We start from the raw sequence: 26,294 nt of genomic DNA on the forward strand, positions 1-26,294 counted from the left end.
TCTTCGTTCTGGCAAAATTAACTATATGTTACATATATTTCATGGTTGTGTCTCCTTTTAATAACATAACTAATTTCAATTGCGCTGATTGAGGAAATGCATTTGGATTATATCATAATGCCTTAAATTTCCCATGTGATGATGAGAGAGGGAAGTAGTTGGAAAAGTGGGAAAATTGATCCACTTCATCTCTTGCACACATAAACATAGGCACTACTGAATATAGAACCTTTTTTAATCTTTCTGACAGAAATAATTGCTGCTCTATGCTATTCCTTCACCAAGAGGCTATCAATGTAATTAGAAATGCTAAGGCAACAATTTACAAAGCCAACATTTCACGTAAGAGAAAAAGTTGTCCATCATAACAATCTACGTAGTACGATTCATAATACACATTCATATTTGATTGATCTTCCTTACTGAAACAGAATAGTTTCAAGCCCTCGGCTGCGATGCTGGAGTTTGCATGGAGAACTGGCTAGCTACAAAATTAAAATTATGGATTTAGTCTGATCAGACACCTAGGTTATAAGTGTTGCTCAGTAAAATAAGTAACAGCAGGATTTTGTGTTGTATTTCACTCTTTACCACAGCCATGTGATAAGAGTTGAAATGATAAACTAGCAACCTAAACTAGGAAAATAGATATCAGTTTTGCAGATGTTTTGGCAACGAATCAAAGTTTCTAAACAACCTTCAAAGCTATGACTATATCAGGTCAGCACTGCAGTGCCTATAGGCTGATAATTTCCAGTTTCCAGAAATGTATCGATATACTTAACTAAATTACTTTTTAAATAATTAATTCTCAAAGGGCAACAATCTTACACAGGATTGTTCAAATCTATTGATCTTTTAGCATCTTGCGTGAAATCTTATGAAGTTTGGAGAGGCAATGCTAAAGTTATTTTTGTAAACTGGCTAAGAGATTTGCTGATGAAATATTTGCTGTTATTTTATTTATTTATCAGTCACATTTAGAAATTGCCATCTCCCTCACAGAGGGACCCAGGCAGGTATACACATAAAATGTTTAAAATATATAAAATGTTAAAAACATAAAAACTAAATCTAAAAATCTAAAAAAGGGCAAGAATAATTAAAAATGTGACATTGCAAGGCAATTAACCAGTCCCATGGTTGTGTGCAGCTCTATGATCCCCAAGCAAGATGGCAGAGCCAGGTCTTTCGATATTTTCTAAATAATGTAAGAAAGTTGGTGATACATATTTTATTGCAGTTGAGTGTCAAAATCCCAGCCCATGGGGCGGATGTGTTATGTGCTCACCACACCTATGACCAGTTTAGGGAAGGGGAAAAATGTCCCAATACATTGCATGATGCTGCCATGACGACGTGAGTTTGACACCGCTGCCTTAGAAGTATATAGTGTTTATGAACAATTTGGGTAACAGGTTCTCAGACAGACGAACTTCCAAATATAGTGCCTTTTATCTTGTTAGCTGTCCTAAGATGAAGCCTAACAATTTTGTCCAAAAGTATTCAGCCTCTACAGGACTGTGACATCTGCCTTTTCCTATTGTATAGAATGATTCAGTTGGTGTAATTTTTTTTATTTTGCTTTCTGAAGTTTCCTATTTTCCACATCACTTTTTAAATTGAATTTTCATGTAAGAATCTTTTCTTTTTCTTGCACAAAAGGGCATTTCATGGTTTTAGGTTATTCCATTTCAAAGCGTTTTTAGGCATTGTTGAAAAGAAATAAAATAGCTTCCCACCTAACTATTTTAAACTCATTTTCATCCTGGTCACACCTGTTCACTTTGCTTGCCAAGGCTGATAACATTTTCTTCCACTTGTAACACTTGAAACTGTAGCTGAAAATTAGGTCTTTTTTTTCTCTTTTACCCTTGCTATTCCCAAAAGAAATATGAATTTCAGAACTTCAGATCTACTGAAATTTGATAATATAAAATGTGGACCAGAATATGTCCGTCTTTGCCGTTTAGAAATGCCCAACAACTGTTTCTGTTCTACTAGCCCATCCCCACTCCATGCATCTGAACATCATAGAAATACGTTTCTGTGGGACAAGGAAGTCGCATCAATAGTTCTCAGGCTCTAGAAAGGGGTCTAGAAAAGGCTTGAGTACCAGGTTGGAGACCATAGAACAAGGGTCTTCAGACTTGGCAAGTTTAAGATTTGTGGACTTAAACTCTCAGAATTTCTTGAGCTAACATGGTTGGAGGAGGAATTCTGGGAGTTGAAGTCCACAAGTCTTAAAGCTGTCAAGTTTGAAGACCCCTGCCATAGAAACTTATCCATAGTCATCCAGTCCCCCATTCACCAAATTCATGTGTCCAATCATACTTATGATTTATATACTGTACATTTATTTATTCATACACACTCCTACATACACGCGCGCGCACACACACACACACACACACACACACACCATTTAAAAACAGAGAGTGAGATGGAGAAGTCTATTCTTTTGCTTCTTTGTGCTCCTAATTCAGAACATTGGAGGTTTTACTGCTATCATCCCAGCAAGCCTGCTCAAGAGGAGTAATTTCTCCCATTACAATTGCTGCCCTTACCACTACTAGGATAAACACAATCATATTTAATTATTATTGCGATTAACTACAAACAACAGGATGAAAAAGTAGCAACAATGGTGCATTGGAAGATCTGCAGGAAATACCATTCTCCTGCAAGGAAGAACTGGAAGGACCATAAAACAAAGGAATAGAAAATGAAGAAGCGAAAATGCTCTGGAACTTTAGAATTAAAACAGACAAGCATCTGCCACACAACATCCCAGACTTAACAACTGTCAACAAGAAAGATAAACAAAAGTCGGAATAATGGATGTTGCTATACCTGGAGAAAGCAGAATAGAGGACAAAGAAGAGCTAGAGAAAATCACAAAACATAAACCCCTACAAATAGAAGTAGAATTGCAGCAAAAGAAAGCAAAGATTGTACCACAAATAAGAGGCACTTTTGGTGCAAGTCCAAATCATGCAGCACTATTGGCATTGATAAAATCACCATCTGTCAATTACAAAAGGCAGCTTTACTTGAAACAGCTTACATTGCAGAACAATACCTTTAATATTATTAAACAACAACACCTGCCTATTCCAGGTCCATTTTATATGTGGACTTTATATGTGGATAAAAATGTCAGGTCCAATCTAAGCACCTGAGTGACTGTGTGGGTGTTAATTACCTTGATAGCATTTCATCCAGTGAATTTAGACTTGATGGTAAGGGTGATGCATTTGTCCAATCCAAACTCCATTGCAATATGATGGCTATATATATGGACGGTATTGAGTGCAATTCTTTTTCCGAAGGTGTTTTTACATACAGCTTCAGATCATCCATGTAAAGAAGATGGGATATCCTGGCAGATATTTTTGATATTTGATGACAATGGCCTAACTTGCTCAGTGTTGTTAACAGGGAAATCACTGCAATGACCAACAGTAGTGGTAGCAGTAAGTCTCGTTAAAAGATTCCTCTCTTGATAGTCATCCCTCTCAGTCTATCGTTAACCAGCAATTGTGTCTTCCATGATGCCATTGATCTTTGAACAAATTTTCTGATGTTTTCACTAATTGGATCCTGTTATTTCTAAGCACTTGATTATCCTATTATTTTTTATTATTATTCATCACACAGTCAGGCAGATGTTCAGACTGGGTTTGGCATTTTTGTCTACCTATCGAGTCGTTACCAAGGACCTGGGATAGGCAAATCTGGATGTTTGATGGAGTTAAAGATATCGCCACAGAATGTAAGCTGTTCCAAGTAAAGCTGCCTTCTGCAATTGATTGATGGCAAATTTGTCAATGCCTATGGTGTTCAAGTGGTGCTCCAGTTGTTTTGGGACTGTACCCGAGGTGCCTATTACTATTGGTACTACCCTTGCTTGCCGTTGCCATAGTCATTCTATTTCTATTTGTGGGTCTCTGTATTTTGTTATCTTCTCCAGTCCTTTCTCTTCTATTCTGCTGTTTCCAGGCACTGCCACATCCACTATCCAGACTTTTTTGTCCTTCTTATCCACAACTGTTAAGTCCGGGGTATTATGTGGCAGGTGCTTCTCTGTCTGGATTCTGAAGTTCCAGAGCAATTTAATTTTTTCATTTTCTGTGACTTTTTCTGTTTTATGGTCCCACCAGTTCTTGCTTACAGGCAAGTGATATTTCTTGCAGATCTTCCAATGCACCATTGTTGCTACTTTGTTGTTGTTATTTATTATTATTATTATCCTCCTTAGTCTCTTACAGGATGCCATCAAATTATTGTGAAATTTTAGAGTTCTATAGAACACAGTTTGAAAAACATTCCTGCAGAAAGCAGTGGATTATTCTCCTTAATGGCATTCAATACACTAGCCCTAAATATTTATCTGTATAAAATAACATTTCCATCCTTTAATGGAACTGTTTTAATAACATTAGTTTCACCTTCAGCCAACTTTAAAAGCATCCCTGCATCCCTTTCCAACTGTTAAATAGTTGCTCTTTCCTTGGGACAGGCAAATAATGAGCACATCTGAGTAGTTCAAAAAGCCAGGAATTAACCTTAGCCTTTGGGGGCTATATCCCAATGAGTAGATTTTATAAAATGTGTTGCCTTTGAAATAAAAAAGTGATAGGATCCATGAAGTAGGATGGCCTTGAATCCATGAGCATCCTTGCCCAACTTGGATCAATACTAATACAAGGGGAGGGGAAATGACTCTTGGCAAAGGTCTCCTTGAAACTGGGATTTGCTTGTATCCCACCTGTGCATTTCCCCAAGTCAAAAAAAATCTTTATATAACAGAAAAGGTAGTATATGTGATAGTACATGCTTATTAATAACAAGAGAGATCTTGTGTATTTCTGCTTTCTCTTTCTGCTTATGGCACTGGATCCAACAATGAGAAATGATGCGCAGAGTGTAACTCCCTGTTTGGTATCATGTTGCTTCTGTCATAGTATGTCCCTAGAGACTTTTGCAGACAGCTATTGTATTTTCAAGTGTATTATATTTGCAAGTGAAGAGAAAGGTCCTTTGAAGTTCTTTAATAGACATCAATATTAGAAAATAATAACCTTTTGTCACAGTAATCAATAAGTTCAAGTAGAACCCATATATAAAATGCAGACCCACTATTATTCCTGCACATTTCCTTTGGATTTCTTTCATGGCATGTATAATAAAAATTCAGCACATGACTTGTACTATTGCTTCTATTTGTTTGGTGTAATCTAGTTAGGTTTGGGCAGACAATAAACTATATACTTTCTCACATGAAAGCAACGGAAGTATTTTTACTAAGACACTAGTAGAAAAATGAGATACACAAATAGGATGAGACAGTATTTTTGTAATACATTTTTATTAATCAAATCAGAAGATCTGATATTTTTGCTGCTGTTATACAGTATTGCCTTACACTCTAGATATGTGGTTGAGTAGCTTAGAGAAATTATGCAGACCAGTTAAGCATTCCTTAAACCAGTGACCCAGTCCAATTTTCAATTTGTCTAATGTGTCTCTCTCTGCACTTCCAAATTTGATGAAGTTATCTGGAGGGAGGAAATAATAAATTAACATAAATGATGTTATAATATTCCCACTATATTTATGGATTGCTGTGAGGAATACATTTTTCCTGTGAGAATTTTGTGCAAACTGGTAATTAGCAGACAATTAATGATAAATGCAACTAATTAGATGCTGTTAACTGATAAATGAGTTCTAAAATGATGATTAAAAATAGTGAGAATATTAAATAAAGTCTAACTATTCAAGGCATTTTTAAAAATATGTAGCTTTTATGGGCAAGGAAAATAATTATGCTGGATCCTCCATCTTCATCACTCTCCACAGGGTAAAAAAGGTTGGCTAGCCTCTGTAGAAAATGATTAAGAATGCTAGCGAGCCAATTTGGTGTAGTGGTTGAGGCAGCAGGCTAGAAACAGAGAGACTAGTAGTCGAACCTTAGCTTGGAATCAGCTGGGAGGCCTTGGTCTGGTCACCCTCTCTCAGCAGTGAGCCAGTTATGTGCAGCAGCGGCCCCAAAAGCTAATGCAATCCTAAATTGTATTAACAGAGGGATACAATCAAGATCAAGGGAGGTACTAATACCTCTCTATAAAGCCTTAGTAAGACCACACCTAGAGTACTGCATCCAGTTTTGGTCACCACACTCTAAAAAAGATGTTGAGACTCTAGAAAAAGTGCAGAGAAGAGCAACCAGGATGCTTAGGGGACTGGAGACTAAAACATACAAAGAACAGTTACAGGAACTGGGCTTGGCTAGTCTAGGGAAGAGAAGGACCAGGGGAGACATGATAGCAGTCTTCCAATATTTGAGGGGCTGCCAAGGAGAGGAAAGGGTCAGGCTATTTTCTAAAGCACAGACAAGGAATAATGGATGGAAACTGAACAAGGAGAGATTCAACCTGGAAATAAGGAGAAACTTTCTGACAGTGAGAACAATCAACCAATGGAACGCCTTGCCCTCGGAAGTTGTGGGAGCATCATCACTCGAGACTTTCAAGAAGAGATTGGGCTGCCATTTGTCAGAAATGGTGTAGGGTTTCCTGCTTGGGTGGGAGATTGGACTAGATGACCTACAAGGTCCCTTCCATCTCTGATTATCTGTTATCTGTAAGCTCTAGGAACAGGGGTGGGACCCTACCGGCATAACAATTGGTTCACTTTGTGTTCATGTGTGCCAAATGCATGCTGTGCACGCATGCACACTACGCAAGTGTGTGCATTACTTACAAATTACCAGCTCCAGCAAGCATTCTCCAGCTGATGAGCAGCACTCAGCTGTTCCGCGCAAAGCAGCCGAGGAAGAAAAAGCAGAAACTAAAGGACAGCCTAGAACCCTTGGGTGGGTGGGTGGATGGGCCAAACAGACAACCAGAAGATCATGGCAGTGAACCAGTTCGATGTCAGCTGCTCTTCGGAGCTACCAGTTCTATAGAACTGGGGCGAACTGGTAGCATCCCACCCCTGCCTAGGAAGAAAGCAATAGCAAACCACTTCTGAAATCTGAAGTCAGGCCTCTCCAGGCAGTTGATAGGAATTAGCAGCAATTTGAAGGCACACACGCACGCATGCATGCATGCGCGCGCACACACACACACACACACACACACACACACGATGCGGGCAGGATTGTAAACAATGTGGAAAATCTCTATATACACATTTTGTCTTTCATTGCCCTTCTTTATTCTTTGTCCAGGGAACACAATGTCTTAACTACAACACCAAACTAGCTCTCTACACTCCCTGCAAACTCAACCCTTCATAACGTTGAAAGCATTGCAATCAGTGACTCCGATGGCTGGCCTTCCTTCATTATATATGATGCATACAGTATAGAGAATGAACTCAGTGGTCTGAATTTTATGTCTAGGGATTAAATGTTTAGGGATTAAAACTATTTTCAAGAAACATAATTGCACTCCAATTATTGTCTCTCTTGCACTATTCAGGAAGGTATCTTTGAAAACATGGGACAATCACTTAAGCCAAAGCCCAGAGATACTAACTTTCTGACTAAATTCCATGGTGTTAGTTCTTCCGCAGTTGCATTATTTCAAATCCCTGTTGATCTGATCAGCCATATCTAAATTAATCCTTCTTCCCGTACCTGCTTTTCGGGTTCTGTAAAATGTTCTCCAAAGAAGTTGATAGCTATTTTTAAAAAAATACTCATCTCATTTCCCATGCCTGCTTGTAAAGGGTGCTAAAAAAAAAGCTCACTCAACTGCCAGACTCTTATCTTTGATGTCAGGCAAAGAAATGCCTGACATCCTTCTCTGCTGAAGTGTTTAGAATTTCAGTCTCAGAATCGCTGTTTTGAAATTTCTCTTTTGTTGATCCATAATATTGTTGAATACATTATGTATCTGCTCAGAAAAGATATTGGAATGGCAAAAATAATAAAGAAGTAAGAAAATAAATATATATTTCTGGCTTCCCTAGAGTTCTTCAAAGAGAAAATTCAATGATACTGAAACATTTTATGCAAAGTTTATGAGTTCACCTGCTGTATCTGTTACTGATATATCTAATTGTGCTCCTTAAAAGCTTTTACAGAATCCTCAGCACCACAGAATGGATCATTGATAGAAAAGCCATGAGACAATAAAATACCTCTCTCACATAATGGAAAATCTAGAAAACTAACACATAGGAGCACTTTTATAGAACACCACAATTGTTCTACTCGTTGAATGTCTCTTGATTTGCTTCAGCATGGAATATGGAAATCATTATACCTAGATCAGCGTCTTTCAACATTGGCAAACTTTCAGGTGTTTGGATTCTGTAGAATTCTGGAAGTTGCAGTCCACATATCTGAAACCTACCAAGATTTGAGAAATGCTACTCTAGAGGAATTGCCAATCAAAGCAGAGAGAGTTGCTGCTAGAAAGACAAGTGGCCTAACTGAAGAAATGCAGCTTTTCTCTTTTGTTTCTCAATCTGCTAGAACTGGCCCACTCTTGGAAACAACGTTTTGAAATTTGTAGGCACACGTTTAATCCCACAGCAGACAACACCACTTTCTGATTTGAAATTGCCGACTGAGTAGTGTGACTCCTTTCCTAAGAACAAAATAATAATAATAATAATAATAATAATTCTCTATCAGGCAATACATATACCACTTTGGTTGCCAGGGAACATCATGCTGTTTTAGTAGGGGAATCTTTCACTGTTGCTAAGAAGACATTGCTCCTCATTTAAATATAGTTTTTTTCCTATTCATTTATAAACTAACCTATAATTCATTGCAAGACCTACTAGCATTTACTGACATCTGTGTTTGATGAAACAACTCAAGCAATTTACACTTGTTCCAGATTATATACATAGCAGTTATTGCTTTGATTTTTCTCCCACTCATTACTTGGTGTTGAATAAGTGAGGTTGTTATGAAATGCTGAAATACTATAATCTTGGTTGAATTAAAGTTAACTTATTTGGAGGTAAATTAACCCCTTCCAGCAGTATCATCCAAGACTCCATATTGTCCTGGCTCGCTCTGGGCCCTCAGTTTGTGTCATCCTTAAGGACTGATGTAAAGAGATGAGTGAGAAAGGACAGAAAAGCACCAACTTCTGAATCAGTTTTATTTCTAAGAATGTCCTTTGATCCCAAAGAGGTATAATCTTAAAGAATGAAAGAGTTGAAAAAAATGTAACTAGGTGATTGAGAAGGATCGCCTCAGTTTGCCTTCTGGGAAATCAGAAATGGCATTGCATTTTCCTTTATGTAAATGAGCAAGTTTCCATGCCAGCTATCTTCTTTCATCATCCATGACTTTCATTCAGAATGTGAAACTTGTAAGAACTGAGAGCCAGATTTTCTTAGAAAAGAGGTGTCAAGATTTTTATAAAAATCTAACAGTTGCCCATTTCAGGATCAAACACTTAGGGCAAAAGGTCTGTTGGGAAGGAAGTTGGATAAAGAAGCACTAGAAATAAAACTATGATGGTATTAAATGGGACTGCGGTTTCATGTGACTGAGGAAAGTTTTAAGTGGCTCCATCCTAATATGGAATAAATATTCTTATTTAACCTTGCCATTTCTTGAGTCTACACCAGAATTAAGCCTTATCATAACAGACCAAACCAAGTCAAATATTTAGGAACTGCTTATGAGTTGTATATGGTTGCCTAACTCAAATCTTGTGATAGAACAATGTACAAAAGACAAACATCCAGAAATGTTTTTTCAAAAGAATACATAAAAACATACAAAGTCGTAAAGGCAATCTTGTTGAATGTATATAACTAAGCTGTTCTTGTCAGTGATCTTCATAATATATACCCACAAACTCAAATATTGTAGGACCAAATCTTCAATATTAAAAGTAGTAAGTTGATGGATATTCTTTTGAAGTCCTTGGTTATCATAATTTCCCAATAGAACAAAATGATGGTCACAAAGCACATTCAATTACACTACCACAATGTTGATGTAATTGTGGTTCCCATTACCGGAATTACATCTGGTGAAAAAATAACTCTATAAATATCCTTGGGATGAACTGTCTAATTGGTTTTCATATAAATATTTTTATTTCATTAGGTTGTACTAATTAGTGGACACCTGGACAGCTGGGATGTGGGTCAGGGAGCAATGGATGATGGTGGAGGAGCATTTATATCATGGGAAGCATTATCACTCATTAAGGATCTTGGTAAGTATATAATAGTATAGTGCTATAACATTTATGGCATTATCTTGCTTCTTAGATTTCCTTAACTTTATTTCTTGTAATACATTTTTCCAAATGTATTGGAAAATGGCAGTATCTATTTCTTTAGGAACTGTAGTGTTTTTAATTTTCAAACATAACACTTTCTTATTTGTTCGATTTGTGGTTTAGGAAAATCCAAGCATCTGTGAACATTGAAAGTCGTAATAAAAATAGTTCTGACAGTAGTGCAATTTTATTTTTTGAAAAATAACAGTCACATGTTATTTGTTTCTAATCTTTTTTTCCCCAGTGCCTGGTCCATGGTAACACAACTTGTAACACATTTGTTGGCCATAAGGATAGTCTCTCAGTATAAAAAAATGTATGTGACTATTTGTTAACAGCCAGGTTTGCGCCCTATGTTTTCTTAAAGTAGTTTGATTAGGCAGTTTTGGATGATAAATTAGGCTATGGATAAGCAACTAAACATTTTTATATGAGTTGGATTATAAAGGCTGTAATACCTAATGCCCATAACATATAGAAATCTATTTCTGATCTAATAGACAATGAGTAGCAAATTAGTATTATTATTAGTATTACTGATTTAATGCAAAAATTTGTGTCCCTGTAATATCTATTGCTTAGTAGCAAATTACTGCAGTGCAAAGGAAAGGAAAGACTGGAAACAAACTTGTCACATGGCTTACAAATGTTAAAATACAATTGTTACAAATACGGTCACAGAAACTACTATGGTTAAACAGCAATTAAGGAATGAAATCTTTGGAGTTCTCTCACAAAATTCGCAACAAAATAAATAGCCTGGATTAGAATGAAATAGGAGACTATTTCAGTAAATGCACAAAATGAATGGAAGTACATTCTGGTCCCAAATCCTTTTGGTTCAAAGCTCAGGGGATAACTAAATGGCCATTCAAAATGAAATATGACTGCTGGTATATGAATCTGGATATGCCTAGAGTGTTAAATATGAATCCTTGATGAAGCCTGACATATGAATTCAGTGACTATCCAAACAGGAAAAAGTAGTTTTTCATAGTTCAAGAATATAATTAAATTTGTAATCATTCTAGTTTTACATCCTCGCCCTCCCATTTTTCTCCAATCAGCCTAGAAATATTTGTCCAACAAGATTATAGTGCTCCTTTATTAATTTTTCACTAGTTACAATATTAGAAATATTTGCTACAGCAGTTGAAGAATAGGTGTTTAAAATCAAAGTACCTACACATAAATACCATTAATAGCTCAAAATGCATAAAAATCTATATTTGCAGTAAACATTTTTGTTTTTAATATGCATAATATATCATGTGCCTTTTATACTATGGCCAAATTAATAATTCGATAAATGTCAGAATCACTGATGCAGTGACTGATATTAATGATAATTGTGTATTAAGAAAATTTTGCTAGCATACAAGAAGAGGATGCAAGACTATCAACAATGATGCTTTCAGTCTACAACCTCCATCTTGGGACTGACTCTGAACTGAAGCATGTAACCAGATTTTAGCACTTGCTTGCATCTTTTGCTATTATAACGTGTAGCCTGGTGAAGAGATGGAGAATTGCATCCTTTTGTGGCATTTTGGTTGATAAAGATAGTAATAATTACAGGATTCGTGCTCCTCTTATCTTATCCATACCTTAATACTGATGCAAACAGAAAGTAAAGCAATTCCATGTCCAAAATCTGTTATCAGCATGTTATAAAGCTTCCACCAATAGCCAAGACAAAAAGTTAAGAGCTGATAATTTATGGATAGAAGAGAATGTTTACAGCTAAGGATTGAACTGGGGTGGCCTTGATTATCTTTGAGTTTGATTGTTTATTTTGAAGAAATTTCAGTACCAGACTAGCTAACGTTATTACTGATAGTAAGGAGTCTAGCCCACACTCACCGAACAGGTTGTTATACTGGTTGAATTAAACCCCTGTAATATTACAGTATAATACATATTACAGTAACAGAGAGTTTAGAGTGCCAAGTAAAAAAAGAAAAAAGGGAAGAAAAGGAAAGAGTGAAATAATGAAACAGAAAAAATATATAAAGAAGTAACTTCTAATCTTCAGTACAAGTATAAATTTGTAGATCTTCATCACCTATGAGGTTACAAACAGATATCTTTTCTTCCCATGAACCACCTTATTTACAAATAGATCCATAAGATATCAACTTTTAATCCCAGTGTTAACAAAACATCCTTAAAAGTCCTTAGAAGTCCTTAAAAGCTTTCCAGAATAAGACAAAAACTTGTCTTATTTTATCTTTGACCAAATAAACCAATTTTGTACTTGTTTCTTTTCCGCTGAAAAGCTTAATCTTTAGTTCATTCAAATATTGTCATAGAATTGGATCACTCTTCAGTTTTTATTTTTTCCACTGCATAGGCTTCTTTGAGGTTTTGAAAAGCTGCTTTTGTAAATTTAATAAAAATACATTATGTGGGTCATTCTCTTAGTTTATCATTACCATTTCTCCTTTAATTTTTAAAACTCCATCTACTTTCTTTGGTATATCCAGTAAAGAGTTCTTATCTGTGTAATTTTCATAGCCTAATCAGTTGTGTTTTTACTTTAAACATCTCTGTCTTGATCCAAAAAGTGATCACACTTTTTGATACAATAATTTTGATTCCACTATTTCTGCACCAAGCAGTAGTTGCTTGAATTGAGTCATTTTAACCCTTTTTTTGCAACCAAACTTTCCATCTGTACTGTCTCTTTGCCCTTTGGAAAGTAGTCTCTCCATTTTGGGAATCCAGACTACATTTCACCACAATTTATAACTTTCTTGGTTCAAAATCTTATTGCCATTTATTTCAAATTCTCTAAGTTCTTACACTTATAGTTAATTTTTCTTTTCTTCAGAAAGGAGGATAGACTCATCTTTTCAAACTTCTTGTTCCTAAGTTCTCTAAAAGTTTTAGTATAGTTAGTTAAGCAATTTCCAAAACTGATTAGAATCATACCATGTCCACCCTGGAGGGCAGAAGACATGACAATCTGAGGAACAATCTCATCCTCCTCCATATTAAGAAGGTATATATAAGAATACTGCCCAGAAAGTAGCCAAGATGTATAAGGAAGTGAGATTTTCTGCTAGGGTTTAAAGAAGGAAAGGAAATCATAAAAGTCTGTAATTTGAATTTGAGATAATTGTGATTTATTTTTCTTTATTCTTCATTCAAGCCACATGTCTTATGGTATAAGGCAGATACACGTCCATTTAAAATTTCAGCAGAATATCTCATAGGTGGTCAAAAGGAATTATTCATCATCTGTGGGTACCCTGACTATTGCAGAAAAAGTTTTAATTGTGTATTTTTATTTATCATGGATGAAATGTCAAGGCCAAATCATTCCACAGTACATCATTGGAACCATCTTAGAGATTCTTGCAAACTTAGTTTTATTGTGCTCGTTTTGTTGTTTGTTTGGAAAACTGCTCTAAACCTTTCACATTTCACTTACTCACACGGGCATCCAGGTGGGAAGTGTTCATTTTGAAAAAAAAGTCATAGTTAGGCTGAATGCCACCTGCGCAAAAATCAAAGAAATAAGGCCATTTAAAAAAAAAAAATCAGATTCAAACCACATTCCTCAGCCAGATGGGTATTCCTTTTCCCTCTACTACTCTGGCTTTCAACAGAAGTTGTAAGAAACCATATTTTGAGTCTGGGTTGAAGTTCCAATTCCTTAATTATAGAGGTCATTTTACCTCAGGTCTGACTGTCCTGGAGATTAATAGCTGCAAAGAGCATTCATCTTTAGAAGATCTTTTCTTGGCAGCAAGGTGAGGGGATACATATCATGGTGCATCTTTAATGGAAACCAAATAGAAAATGGATAAAATGAGACGACCATACTTGCTTAATTATTTAACTTACAGAAGTGTTTTGCTTGCCTTTACCACAACCTATGAAAGGTTGTGCTGTGCTATTTTTCTCACAGCACCAGATGTAACCCAGCACTACATGCATTAAGATTCTTCTGCTCCAAGCTTGAAGTGAATGGGGGAGGCAGCTACAGTGCCATTCATTGATGAGCTATTTGAGTTCTCATGTTGTCTTTTCTAAATTGGTGGCCTCAAACTATAGAAAGGCTGCTGAGAGTCAACATAGTGGAGAAGATGTTTACTAGAATAGAAGGGAAGAAGTTCCTGCTAGGGGCATATCATATCTGCAGTATAATATTTTTACAGACGAAGCCCAAGAGGAGGAAAAAACAGTTTCAATTTCTGATTTTGTGAATGTGGCCACCTTGGTTTCTCAAATTTGTGAATGCTTTTGCAAAAGTTTGCACTATGATTGTCATGGATTTTGACACACATATCTCAAGATAGGCAGATCAATCAATCCAGTCAGAATAGAGCTGGAAGGGACCTTGGAGGTCTTCTAGTTCAGCCCCCTGCTATATACTCCCCTATACTATTTCAGACAAGTGACTGTCCAGCCTCTTCCTAAAACCCTCCAGAGATTAAGCACCCACAGCTTCTGAAGACAAGCTACTTCACTGGTTAATTGACTGACTTTTTTTTCTAGGGAGTTCAATAATGATATACAAATTGTCACTATATAATATATAGTTAAGTATAGATTCTGCACTCCTGGTGAACATGTCATGCATATTCTGGTGCTGAAGGAATTGTGATTTTTTTTCATTCACCTGTTTAACTATACCAGATGGCTCTTTGTATTCAGAAGCAGCCAATGCCATCATTGTTTATCTCTCTCTTTGTGCGTGTTTGTAATTATACGAAAATTGAGTTTGAGAGAGAATGTTATGTGAGGCATCAAAGTAGATGAATTTGGTGTCACAGAGAGGAAGAGAAAATTATATTAAAAGTATCAGTCAAATATAAATGTCTATATTTAACTCAGAAAGCACAGGAACATAATGACAATGGCAGACCTGTAGTTTAAAGGTTTAAAAAAGTGTTATTCCGTTGTCAAAATAAGGATAAAGGAAACATGGAGGGTTTTTTGCTGCTCTAGACAATCTTGCAGCACGTCTATGCGTCTTAAGCAAACCAGGCTAAGAAAGAAGAGTAAATTTGCACATTTTATGGAGAAAGAAATTTACGTAGAATAATGGCGGTTAATTTTTTAGCCGCCTTCTCAGGGTAGAGGCAAGAAGAAATGTCAAAGCCAGCAGAATTGGTGTTGCTAATTGTTCAGGCAGATGAACAACTCAAAGAATCAGGGGATCAGGGAAGAGAGGCAAAAACGCAGCCAAACAAAAATACCTCCCCCCGCCCCCCATTCTATCACTCTTTGCCTTCAAGAACTTACTTATAGGAGGTAGGGCTACTATATCTAGGGCTGCAACAATCCTGATCATCATTAGGTGGCAGCAAATGGAGTTTTGTATGGTGTTGAATGACATGATAGTCCTGTGACTCCAGGTGAGGAGGGCGAGAGAGAGTACTAAACAGTCCAGCACATTTGTCATAAGGAAGGCAGTTGTATATTTGAAAACTGAATAAGAGCCGGTTGCATCATTTAGTTGCCTATCATCTCTACAGCATTTTTATCAAATGCTTGATTAAAAAATGCTTTGAGGAGTTATCTAGTCAGAAGTAAATACTTAGGCAAGTAAGGCAATTTGATGCCAGGATTTATGTGATTTGGACAGGGCATCCCATGATAGCTAGGGAGTCAAAATCAAATCCACTCGGAGGGCAAAGCTGGACTACAGAGTAGAAATTCTTAACCATCACCAGGAGTCAAAGACTAGACTTGAAGGCATCATTTTCTTCATTTTTATTTTTTATTTTTCAATAGCCAATTGTCAAGCTGAGAGTTCAAAAGTTTAATCTTATCTTCTCTGTTGACATCTTTGTCTTAAAAACATTCTCCATAGCACCTTCATATATTGTTATTTTTTTCCTCTCAAAGAGCACAGCTATTGTCTCAGCACCAATTTCTCTCAAGTGTACGTCTAACCTTTTCCAGGCTTATGTCTGTTCTTGTCTATTAATCTTTAATTGACTGATTACTTTTCTGAAGGGAAGATGTCCAGGACTAAAAGTCTTGAGCTTGTCTCTTGGCATATCTCTTTTGTTTTTTCCCTTTATATGTCATGTTGTTTCTGAGATTTATCTTTGAAATTATCACTAGAACTTATTTAATCAAGTGCCTTCAGCCTGCAGGAATTTTATTTATCCAATTTTTTATTCATTTATTTAATAAACACATCTACATGTGGCTGCCCTTGAAGAGCATCCAACTAGTGAACAATGCAACTGCGTGGGTACCAGATACATAGTACATGTGAGCAACATTGGTTGCGGGTGTGTTTTTAAGAGCAGTTCAAGGTCACCTTAAGTGCTGCATGCCTTGGGATTGGTTTACTTGAGGAGAACTGCCTTTTTGCAAGAGTCTCTACCTGTCCAGTTTGATCCAGGAGATTGGACACATTGCACATGCCATCAGCCAGAGTATTGACTGATGGAAACTAGAAAATGGGCCTTCTCTGCTGTAGCCCCTGCTTTGTGGAACATTTTCCCAGGGGTGGGATATGACAGGGTTAACTATTGGTTCAGGATTTACAAGGATGGGTGGGTGGGCAACCTGGGTGGGTGGGTGGGCAAAAACATCAGCAGACATAGAACCGGATCTATGTCTGCTGCTCTTTAGAGCTACCGGTTCTACAGAGGTGGACAGAACCGGTAGAATCCCACACCTGCATTCTCCCCCTCAGATTAGAATAGCCCCAATTTTTCTGGCATTTCATAAGAGTTTGAAAAATTAGCTATGTACCTGGGCCTGGGGTCAGAATGGCTTTATTGTTAGTTAGTTAATTATCTTGGCTGCATTTCTAGATGTTTTACTGTTACTGTTTTTAATTGTTTTATAGTTTTAGAACTATAAGTTGGTAAAAATGGGTGGCTATAGAAATTGAATATAAATGAAGGACCCCAGCCATTTCATATACAAGATTCTGAGTGGCTAACAGTTTAAAAACAGAATAAACATAATAAAAACCCAACAAGTTTAAAAACCAGAAAAATAACATAAAATGAAACAACACCTGCAAATCTTAGTTAACACAACCAAGACCAATAAATGTGTTCACTAATGCTAATTCAGGGCCATCCTTATTCATGCTTGTTACTGACATCTTCTGTCATTAAAAAAAGCCCCAAATCTCATAGCTTCTTCCTCCATAATGTTAAAAAGAAGGTATTTTCTCCTCATTTAAGATATCAGAACATTTTTTATAATTCTTTCTTCACAACTTCCACTAAAAAGCCTGTTCAAACAATATATTCAGAAGTCTTCTTGCTTAGTTATTATCTCTATTACTCAAACCAATATTACCAGAGAAAAAATTACGTAGGATTAGGTTAACAACTCCTAATGCCTTTTTGGCTATGTAGTTACAGTGGGCTCTAGCATTTAGATCATTAGAGATGTGTAGGTCTTGACTATTCAGCTTATATTTTATTTTCTGATTTTTTTGCCAATATGTAAGACAGAGCATTTATTTGTTGAGATTTGAAGTTGCCATTTGTTTGACCAGTCTGATACATAGTAGAGGTCTTTTTGAAAAGTAACAGTATTGTCTGTGATGTTGAATAGCTTTTCATCATCAGCGCAGAGAATGCAGTTGCTCTTGATATGATCACAGAGGTCATTTATGTAGAGTATGAAGAGAGTTGGTCCTAGAACACTGCCTTGGGGGACACCACTGTTGACAGGTATAGAATTTGAAAAGACACTCCCAATTGTGACCATTTGTTGTCTGTTTGACAGGAATGCTTCTATCCAGTTATGCAGTTGTCCAGAGATACCATAAGATTTTAGTTTTAGTGGTAGTTTGTCATGTACCATTGAATCAAAGGCTTTACAGAAGTCTTTGTAGATTGCATCTATTGCTTTGCCCTGATTGAGTTGTGTAGTCCATATGTTTTTGCAGTGTAAGAGTTGCAGATTACAGGATAGGTTTTTTCTGAAACCAAATTGTTTATCAGAGAGTAGGTTGTTTGTCTCTAAGTGGAGGATGATGGATTGGTTAATAATTGATTCCATGACTTTATAGGTGATGCAGCATAAAGAGATTGGTCTGTAATTTTCAACTAGGCTGGGGTCTCCCTTTTTGAAGATGGGGATGACTGTGGCCAGTGACCATAGGTTTGGCAAGGAGCTGGTCCTGAAGGATTTTTCAAAGATTATACTTAAAAGTTCGGCTATGGCAGTGGATAGCTTTTTTAAGAAGTAGACAAATATTCCATCTGGTCCAGTAGATAGAGATGGTTTTAGATTGCGTAGTGCTTTTTCAGCCTTGTCTTCTGTAAAATCGATATTTATTAGATCATTGTAGTTGTCTGTGGTTCAACTAGGAAATACTGGCCATGATCCATTGTTGTTTACAAATACTGAGCCAAAGAATGTGTTAAAGAGGTTGGCTTTGATGGGGTCGTTGTTGCAGTCTTTACCATTAGGTCCTTTCAGGGGTGGGATGGATCTTGAGTCTTTTAGTTTTTTGTTTACAAAATTGTAGAAAGTGCAGGTGAAATTGGTGTGTAGAAGATTTTCCTCTTGTTTAATGTGATAATTGGTGCATTCAGTCTTTATCTGGTGGCATCAATTTTTGTATTGGCTTTTGAAGTTGGCAACGTGACCAGATTTGTTTTTCCACCAAAGTGACCTTTTTTTGGATTGAAGCTTCCTTATTGTTAAGGGTAATCTGTTTTTTTCTGGTTTGGGGAGTTGTTATTGGTACTATAGTTTGATGACTCTTTTGAGTTCAAGTAAAAATATGTTGTAATGGTCTTCAACAGTATTGCATCCAGTGAAGTTGCCAATCAAGTGATGAGAGATTGTTGTCTATAAGATCATAGTTGCCTTTTTTGAAGTTATAATTGGGGATCACTTTGTTGTGATAATTTTTGTGCGGATGTATGTTGAGACAAAAGTCAATCATGTTATGGTCACTGTTGGAAAAAGGTTCTTTAATTTGTATTCCATAAATTGAGGTCAAATTATTGCAGAAGATGAAATCGAGGCAGTTGTTAAGTCTAGTATTGTTGGTTACTAGTTGTTCCAGTCCTAGATTTGTTACAGCATTGTAGAAGGTTGCATGTATGGGTTCAGGATTACATTCATTTAGGGTCCAGTTAATATGAGGTAGATTGAAGTCACCAAGAAAGATAAAAGCATTTGGGCAGGATGTTGCCCATGTCAGTAGTGTATTTAGCTTGTTTGCATGTTCAATGTCATAATCAGGGACTTTGCAACATAGTTAGAATCGAAATGTGATATTTAAGGACAGATCACAGACAATGGTTTCAGGAAGAGCAAGCTCCTGGGTAAGTTGGATGTTTTTTAGATGTAGGGACTTTTTATAGAAGATAGCAATACCACCTCCTCTATGGATTTCACGATCTGATCGGTAAACATGATAGACTCTTACTGTGGTAATGGAGTCAGGGAGAGATGCATTGAGCCATGTTTCACAGACAAATATGATGTCAAATTTAGCCCTATTTAATAAGAGGAGAAATTCAGGTATTCTCTCCATTCTACTTTACAATGTAAATTTAGAAAGTTGGATTAAATTGTTAGAAAGAGAGGACTTGGCTAGGGTATTTCCATTGACCCAATGAATTATCACAATAATATTTTTGTTTCTGAATATTGTGGGAAAACTTTTATTTATTTATTGCATTCCTTGCATAGATTTATTCTTGTATCTGACACATGAGGCAAAGGCTGTTGTAATAAAATATGTGACTAAATGTGTAGCTACTGGGCTTTATTTTCTGCATACAAGTTATAGATAGACTGGAGCATTGCCATGAGATGATCTTCAAAAGGTGTCAAATACATTTCCACTCAGACTATTAAATACTAGCAGCATTCGGAGAATTTCTTATGTCTTGTGAAATCAGATCATTCCTTTCACCATCAACACCACCCCCGAATATAAATGACAGCAGAAACTACCAAAAGTAAATGAGCAGTCCTCATGAAACATGTCATATGCATCCTAGCTATATTCTACTTCAACTCTTTTAAATGGATTTAAAAGAATCATGGCTCTGTAATGAAACGAAGTAAGAACTTCAAAAAAGCTGAACCAATTCCATTTGTTAATTTTCTTTGTCTAATATTGATATACAGTTTACTTGTCATATGTGTAGCTCATATTTCTGTTTCAATGCCAGACGACAAAGGGGAGAATTTCATGAGTTTTGAAAAGTCATGTCTAGTCAATACATTTTTTTATATTCAGAGAAGAATTTGCTTCTTATTTCTATTGCCCAACAAGTTCCACTCAATATACTTGTCCATAATTGATTTTGGATTATGAACGTTCATCTTGGTTTATCAAATATACTTACTTTATGTTACAAGCTATACTTAAGAAAACCATAATTTAGTACACAATGCAAAACCAGTTATTGCTGTGTATGAAATATGGATTCATTTTACTTGTGTTTCTTCTCTCGGGTAAATTTTTCTCCATGCACGGTAACTATTGAAAGGGTAAAAGAATTTAATACATGCCTCACTTGGGCTGAATCTAATAAAGATGGATTTAAATGTATTAGGTGGCTTTCAAATGGCTTATATTTAATTTTAAGCTTATTCCTTCATAAATATTATCAAAACACAGATGGCCTTGCCTTGTCTTTTGCAGTTAAAGAACATGATAGGAAGACTTAAAAACCTTTCAACATTGAGTTTCAAAAATCTATAGATTCTCTTTTCTGAATCTAGATTGGAAGAAACGGGATTACCAGCTTGTCACACAAAAGCCCATTGGTGATGCAAACAAACACACTTCCTGGGATTCCATATCCTTCCTCTTTTATTGCTACAATTTGCAAACTTTATTCTGGGTGATGTTGATAGGCAACAGCACAAGCACACCCTTCCCTCTTGGTGCAGGAGCACATGGGAGAAAAACAGAATTTTTGGCAGGCTGCCATAGAGGCAGCAAACAGCAGATGCTGTGGTGGGCACAACAGGTGCCTTTGGGAACTGTTTTAGAAGGCTTTCTTTGTTTGGGATCCTATGATTAGTTCACCATTTGTGAACTGGGAAGAGCAAGAGTGCTAAACCATACCCTTCCTGGGAGTTATTTATCTCTTCCTCCTTCCATTTTCTCCAGATGAAACCTAAATGCAAACAGATTATTTCTACACAATTGGAACAGACTGACATTGTAAACAAATTGGGAGCCTTTGTGTGCAGCTTAAGCCAGGAAGATCTCCACTCTAGTATCACCTAGCCCTTCACACAAATCCTTAATGCAGACCACCTGCAGACCATTGGATCACATTCTACAATGATGGGGAGTTGCCATAAATCGTTAGTTCAGAAATTCTGAAAGAGATAGAAAAATGATGAGGAGGAAAAAAAAATCAGAATGGAATAGCAGTGCTAGGAATGCAGAAATCCTGTGCGGAAGTAGGCTGTGGAAAAAGAAGAAAGCAGATAGAAGTGTAAAAAGATGTTTGTGTGTGTGCTTAAATGGGGAGAGAGAGAGAGAAATTAGCTGGATTGTAAACCAAAATGGGATGGGGCAGGGGTGAAGATTTCAGAAATAGTGTAGAGAAAGCAAAAAAGGAGAAACAAAAAGATTGGCAGGAGATGCATTTAAAGTAAATGTTTTGCTTTTCCACGATAGGCAAAATGTTATTTTTCTCCAAATACACTAAGGCAGGCTTCTTAGGATACTAAAAATGGGAAAGAAGCTTTCAGGTCTGAGATGAGAGAGATGTTTGCTTATTTTGTACCTAATAATAGGACTCCGGCCCAAAAGAACTCTGCGCTTGGTGCTTTGGACTGGAGAAGAACAAGGGGGAATCGGAGCTGAACAATACTACAAGCTACATAAAGTAAGCAACTTGATGGGATAACATGTTTAATTCTTTGGATTTATTGTTTTTTACATCAATGTGTTATAATTTTTACTGTATGCCACCAAGAGTCATGTTTTTCATGAGATGGGAGGCCCTATAAATACGAATAAAATGAATATTACTTCATTTCATTAGCAGTCTTCTTGAAATTCTCACTTGCGAGCAGTAGAGTTGGAAGGGGAAAAAAATCAAGCAGACCGGTGGTGGGATTCAATTTTTTTTACTACCGGTTCTGTGAGCATGGCTTGGTGGGTGAGGCAGGGAAAGGATACTGTAAAATCTCCAATCAGAGGTGGTATTTGCCGGTTCTCTGAACTACTCAAAATTTCTGCTGCCGGTTCTCCAGAACTGGTCAGAACCTGCTGAATACCACCTCTGAAGCACACATAATCATATTATGGTTCGAATTTGGAAATTTTGCTCATATTCTCAGAGAAAATACACCACAATATAGAGAACAATAGGCTAAAGTTAATATTGTTCTAACCTCTGATAAACTTTATCAGGTTGTCTGCAAGTCAATATACAGTAGAACCTCTGGTTACTAATGCTTCTGACATGACCAAATCAGGTTCTGACCAAAAAATTCACAAAAAATTTTTTTGGGCGATTTCCCCTTCTGTGCCTTTTTTTTTTTTTTTTTGTAAGCGCCAAATTTCCAAAATTAGGTTCAGGTCATGACCAAATCAGGTTGTAATCAAAGTTATGGAACAAATTATGGTTGTGACCAGAGGTTCTACTATATGTTCTGGTGTAACACTGCACACTAAATTTTAAACTAACCACACAGACTGGACTTTACAACATGCTAGAGTAAACCGTCATTAGCTAGTCTCCATGTGCTGTGTAACATCAAGTTGATAAATCTGGATTGGTACTGAAATATCAAAATCTACCTCATTCTGGAATAAAAAGGGGCTGTTTATGATAGACTTCCAAATTACAATTTTATTTAGTTCCCAATGCACTCCTTTGCTACAATCATATTAATAAAACATGATTCGTCCAGTTGTCCTCATTTTTCTACTTTCCCTGAGGATGTCCCCATTAACTCAAACAATCGTCTTCAAAGATGAAGTAACAACTAAATCTGCAATTCTCAATGTTGCCCCCAGGCTGCTTATATGCCCTTCCTCGGTACTCCAGCTTCTTGTTCCACTTCACTTTTTACACCTTGAGCAAAAATAATTGAAATAAATGGAAAATTGCTATGCTGTAGTATGTAGCACCAACAATTTCCAAAAGTACACCAAATGGATATTGTGATTTTCCTTTGAAAATACAAATAAAAGTACAATGCTTTGGAAGTTTGTTTTCCTAACAGAAGACAAAAGAAGATAAAGAATGGAATAGCACCATGAGGTTCTGCTAAAGGGGTGGCAGGTAATATTCTGGGAACAGAGAGCTTTGTAGCTGCTTACATTCCTTCTGATTATCATTCTCAGCTGGCAAGATCCTTTCACCAGCCACTTTGCAAGAAATATTTGTTCTTTAAACTTCAGATGTGCTCATCAGTACAAAAGAGTAATTCTCTATAGAGTACAAAAGAGTAATCCTAGAATCCCCTTCTAGATCTTAGTTTGTCAGTCACAATGTAATATTCAACAATATTTACCCCTCTCCCACATTCATTTTGAGGATTTGAGCTATAATCCAGATGAAAATCCTGTCCCCCTTGGCTACAATACTTAGAGGGAAAACATGTCCAGTACTACTATTTGGCGTTCTAGTACTGTTTACTGGTATAGCTTTTCTCTGCGGAATAATCCTGCACTCAGCTTGCCCAAGGTACTAAATAAAACAGCAGGCTCTCCACTAGTTATTTTATTTAATTATTTAAAGAATATATTAATGATCAAATGATTAAAATAAATATTTGATTTGGTTCTTAACTTGCTAATTTAGATTTAGGCTTGCAAGGAGAAAAATAACCTTATCAGGGTCCATACTTTATATGATCTGCCTTGAAAATTAAAAAGGGTTTTCTGTTGTGCCTGAATATTTTGGTTATTATCAACGCTTTCCACAAATAACTAAGTTCTTATGATTTGTGAATGGAAAAAGGGATGAGTAAACATGTTATATATTTCACTTATGTTAAAAGTACATTTTCCGATATGTTGGGATTGAACTCAATACAGTTTTTTTATGAAAGGTTTAGGATTTAATGTGCATTTTATCTGTAGAAAGTTAGTCATATTCTTAACATCACTAATATTTTAATGATGTATTTCAAAAATTTAAAAATGAGCTACAAGAACCATAGAATGACATGTCATCCTTGTGGCATTTATTCATAACTATCTCTTCAAAGTGTAATATGGCATGAGGGATAACTTAATAGAATTGTCTCAGAGCTAAAATATGATAATTTTATAAACATTTCATAGCCTAATTTGATTTTAATTATTTTCAGTACTTACTTAAACATGAAGGAAATAAACATTTGACACAAGAGTCTTTATGTTTAATTGATGGTTGCAAAATGCTTATGATTCTAAGGCTCAGACAAAACTATTTGTTGTTTCTAATAAGCATAAATACTCAAACAGACAAGCACACACATATACACTTTATTTGCTAAAAAGTGCATTTGGAAAGCTTTGTCCTCGTTCTGAAATTACTTCATTTGCATTCAGTAACATTTCTTAGGCCAAGAGAAATGAACCTCTGGCTGTAGATTACTGGAATTGAATTTCTGTCAACTTCAACCAGTATGGTCAGCAATCCTGTTGATGAGAATTGTAGTCCAGAAACTTCAGAAGGGACACAACTTTGTCACACACAGACCCAATTTGGCCAAATCTGATTGGCTTTATAACATTAAAATGATATTTCATTCACTGTTTTGAAGGAATCCAACAAATGCATTCATGGAAAGATGGAAGAGAAAATTGCATCTAATGCCTCTCTCTCAAAACACCAAGCACCATGACCATAGCACACCTACTTTACATTTTTTTAAAATGGTCACTTACCTTGCCATGACCCAAATGGCCCCCAAAAGTATGTTCTCTATCCAGTGATGCCACCCCAATAGTTGTCTCTGGTGGCATGCAGAGGCTGGTATTTTTTAACAGTTAAAAGGACATGGATGAACCCTCTACATCAGGGCTGCCCAATCCTCAGGCCATAGACTGGCATTGGTCCATGGCTGGTTAGGAATTGGACAGCATAGTTAGAGGTGAGCAGTGATGGGCAGTGGGATCTAGATTGCATGCTCTTCCTCCGGTTCATGAAAAAATTGTCTTCCATGAAACCTTGGTAGCAAAGAGGCGTGTGTGACCAATAGTTGAGAAGGAAGAGATTGAGCATGCTCCTGGCCTTTCTCTTCTCCAAATTCTCCCTACACCAATAGCCCCTTTTCTCTGCAACAACATAAAGATGCTAGGGTTTATTACATTCATTTGTGTATAATATTTATTCTACCCTACACAGCTATTGAATTTTTCCCTTGCCATCACTTTCTAGTAGACTAATTTTTCCTTGCTTGCCAAAGAGTTTGTATTTCTGTGCTGCTTCTAATCTTATTTATTGAAAATTTGACAGGAAAATGTTATAAATAGTTCCATTTTATATTCTAAGTATGAAAAGAATTGCCTAAATAATAGAGCAGGCTAGGAAAGAGGCCTTGGGCATCACTAAATCAAATCTGAATGCTGCAAATATGCAATGGAAAGGGGGAGAAAGCTGCTATGGGGGGAGATAGGAAGAAATGAACAAGGAAAAAAATGTACTTTTGGAGGAATATTTCAATCTTCCTTAGATACCAAATTTGATCTGTTATAATTATGGTATATTTTGCCATATATCTACAAGCAAGAAAGTCTAATAAGCACTCTGTGGCAAAAACACGCACACAGACAGACAGATTATTGTTGTAAATAATCCGTCTGCATTAAAAAAAACTTCTTAACTTTTTACAGTTCATATTTCTGAGAAATGGATTCCCAGAACAGAATACATCTTGTAACTGGTAATTACTTGAATTGCAGAGGCATATGATCCATTATTTAAACTTGAAATCTTTACATTTTAAAGGTTATTTTTTAAAAAATGATTGGATTGCTCATTAAATGCAGAGTACAAAACTGAACATAGTTGATTCTTTTCTCTTAAGAGTAATGATTAGCAAGGAATAGATGTTATGACAAAGCATCAGTAATAAGGTAGCCTGGAT

At 36.3% G+C, this 26,294-nt stretch overlaps 1 protein-coding gene across 4 annotated transcripts in view; it reads left to right on the forward strand.

Annotated features, from left to right (window-relative positions):
- The window catches only part of CPQ (carboxypeptidase Q), a 158,364-nt gene that overhangs the window by 91,062 nt on the left and 41,008 nt on the right, over nucleotides 1–26,294 (forward strand). For all 4 annotated transcript variants that reach the window (XR_015743265.1, XM_087931546.1, XM_087931547.1 and 1 more), the window contains exons 5-6: nucleotides 10,097–10,208; nucleotides 21,999–22,090. Coding sequence is in view for 3 of the 4 variants with exons in the window: in XM_087931546.1 (XP_087787672.1) it covers nucleotides 10,097–10,208; nucleotides 21,999–22,090 (204 nt within the window). In the remaining variant the exon portion in view is untranslated. The remainder of the gene's footprint in view (nucleotides 1–10,096; nucleotides 10,209–21,998; nucleotides 22,091–26,294) is intronic.

The sequence above is a fragment of the Pseudonaja textilis genome, chromosome 3 (genome assembly GCF_049901715.1).
Source record: "Pseudonaja textilis isolate UNSWEBS1 chromosome 3, rPseTex1.2, whole genome shotgun sequence".
NCBI lineage: Eukaryota > Metazoa > Chordata > Lepidosauria > Squamata > Elapidae > Pseudonaja > Pseudonaja textilis.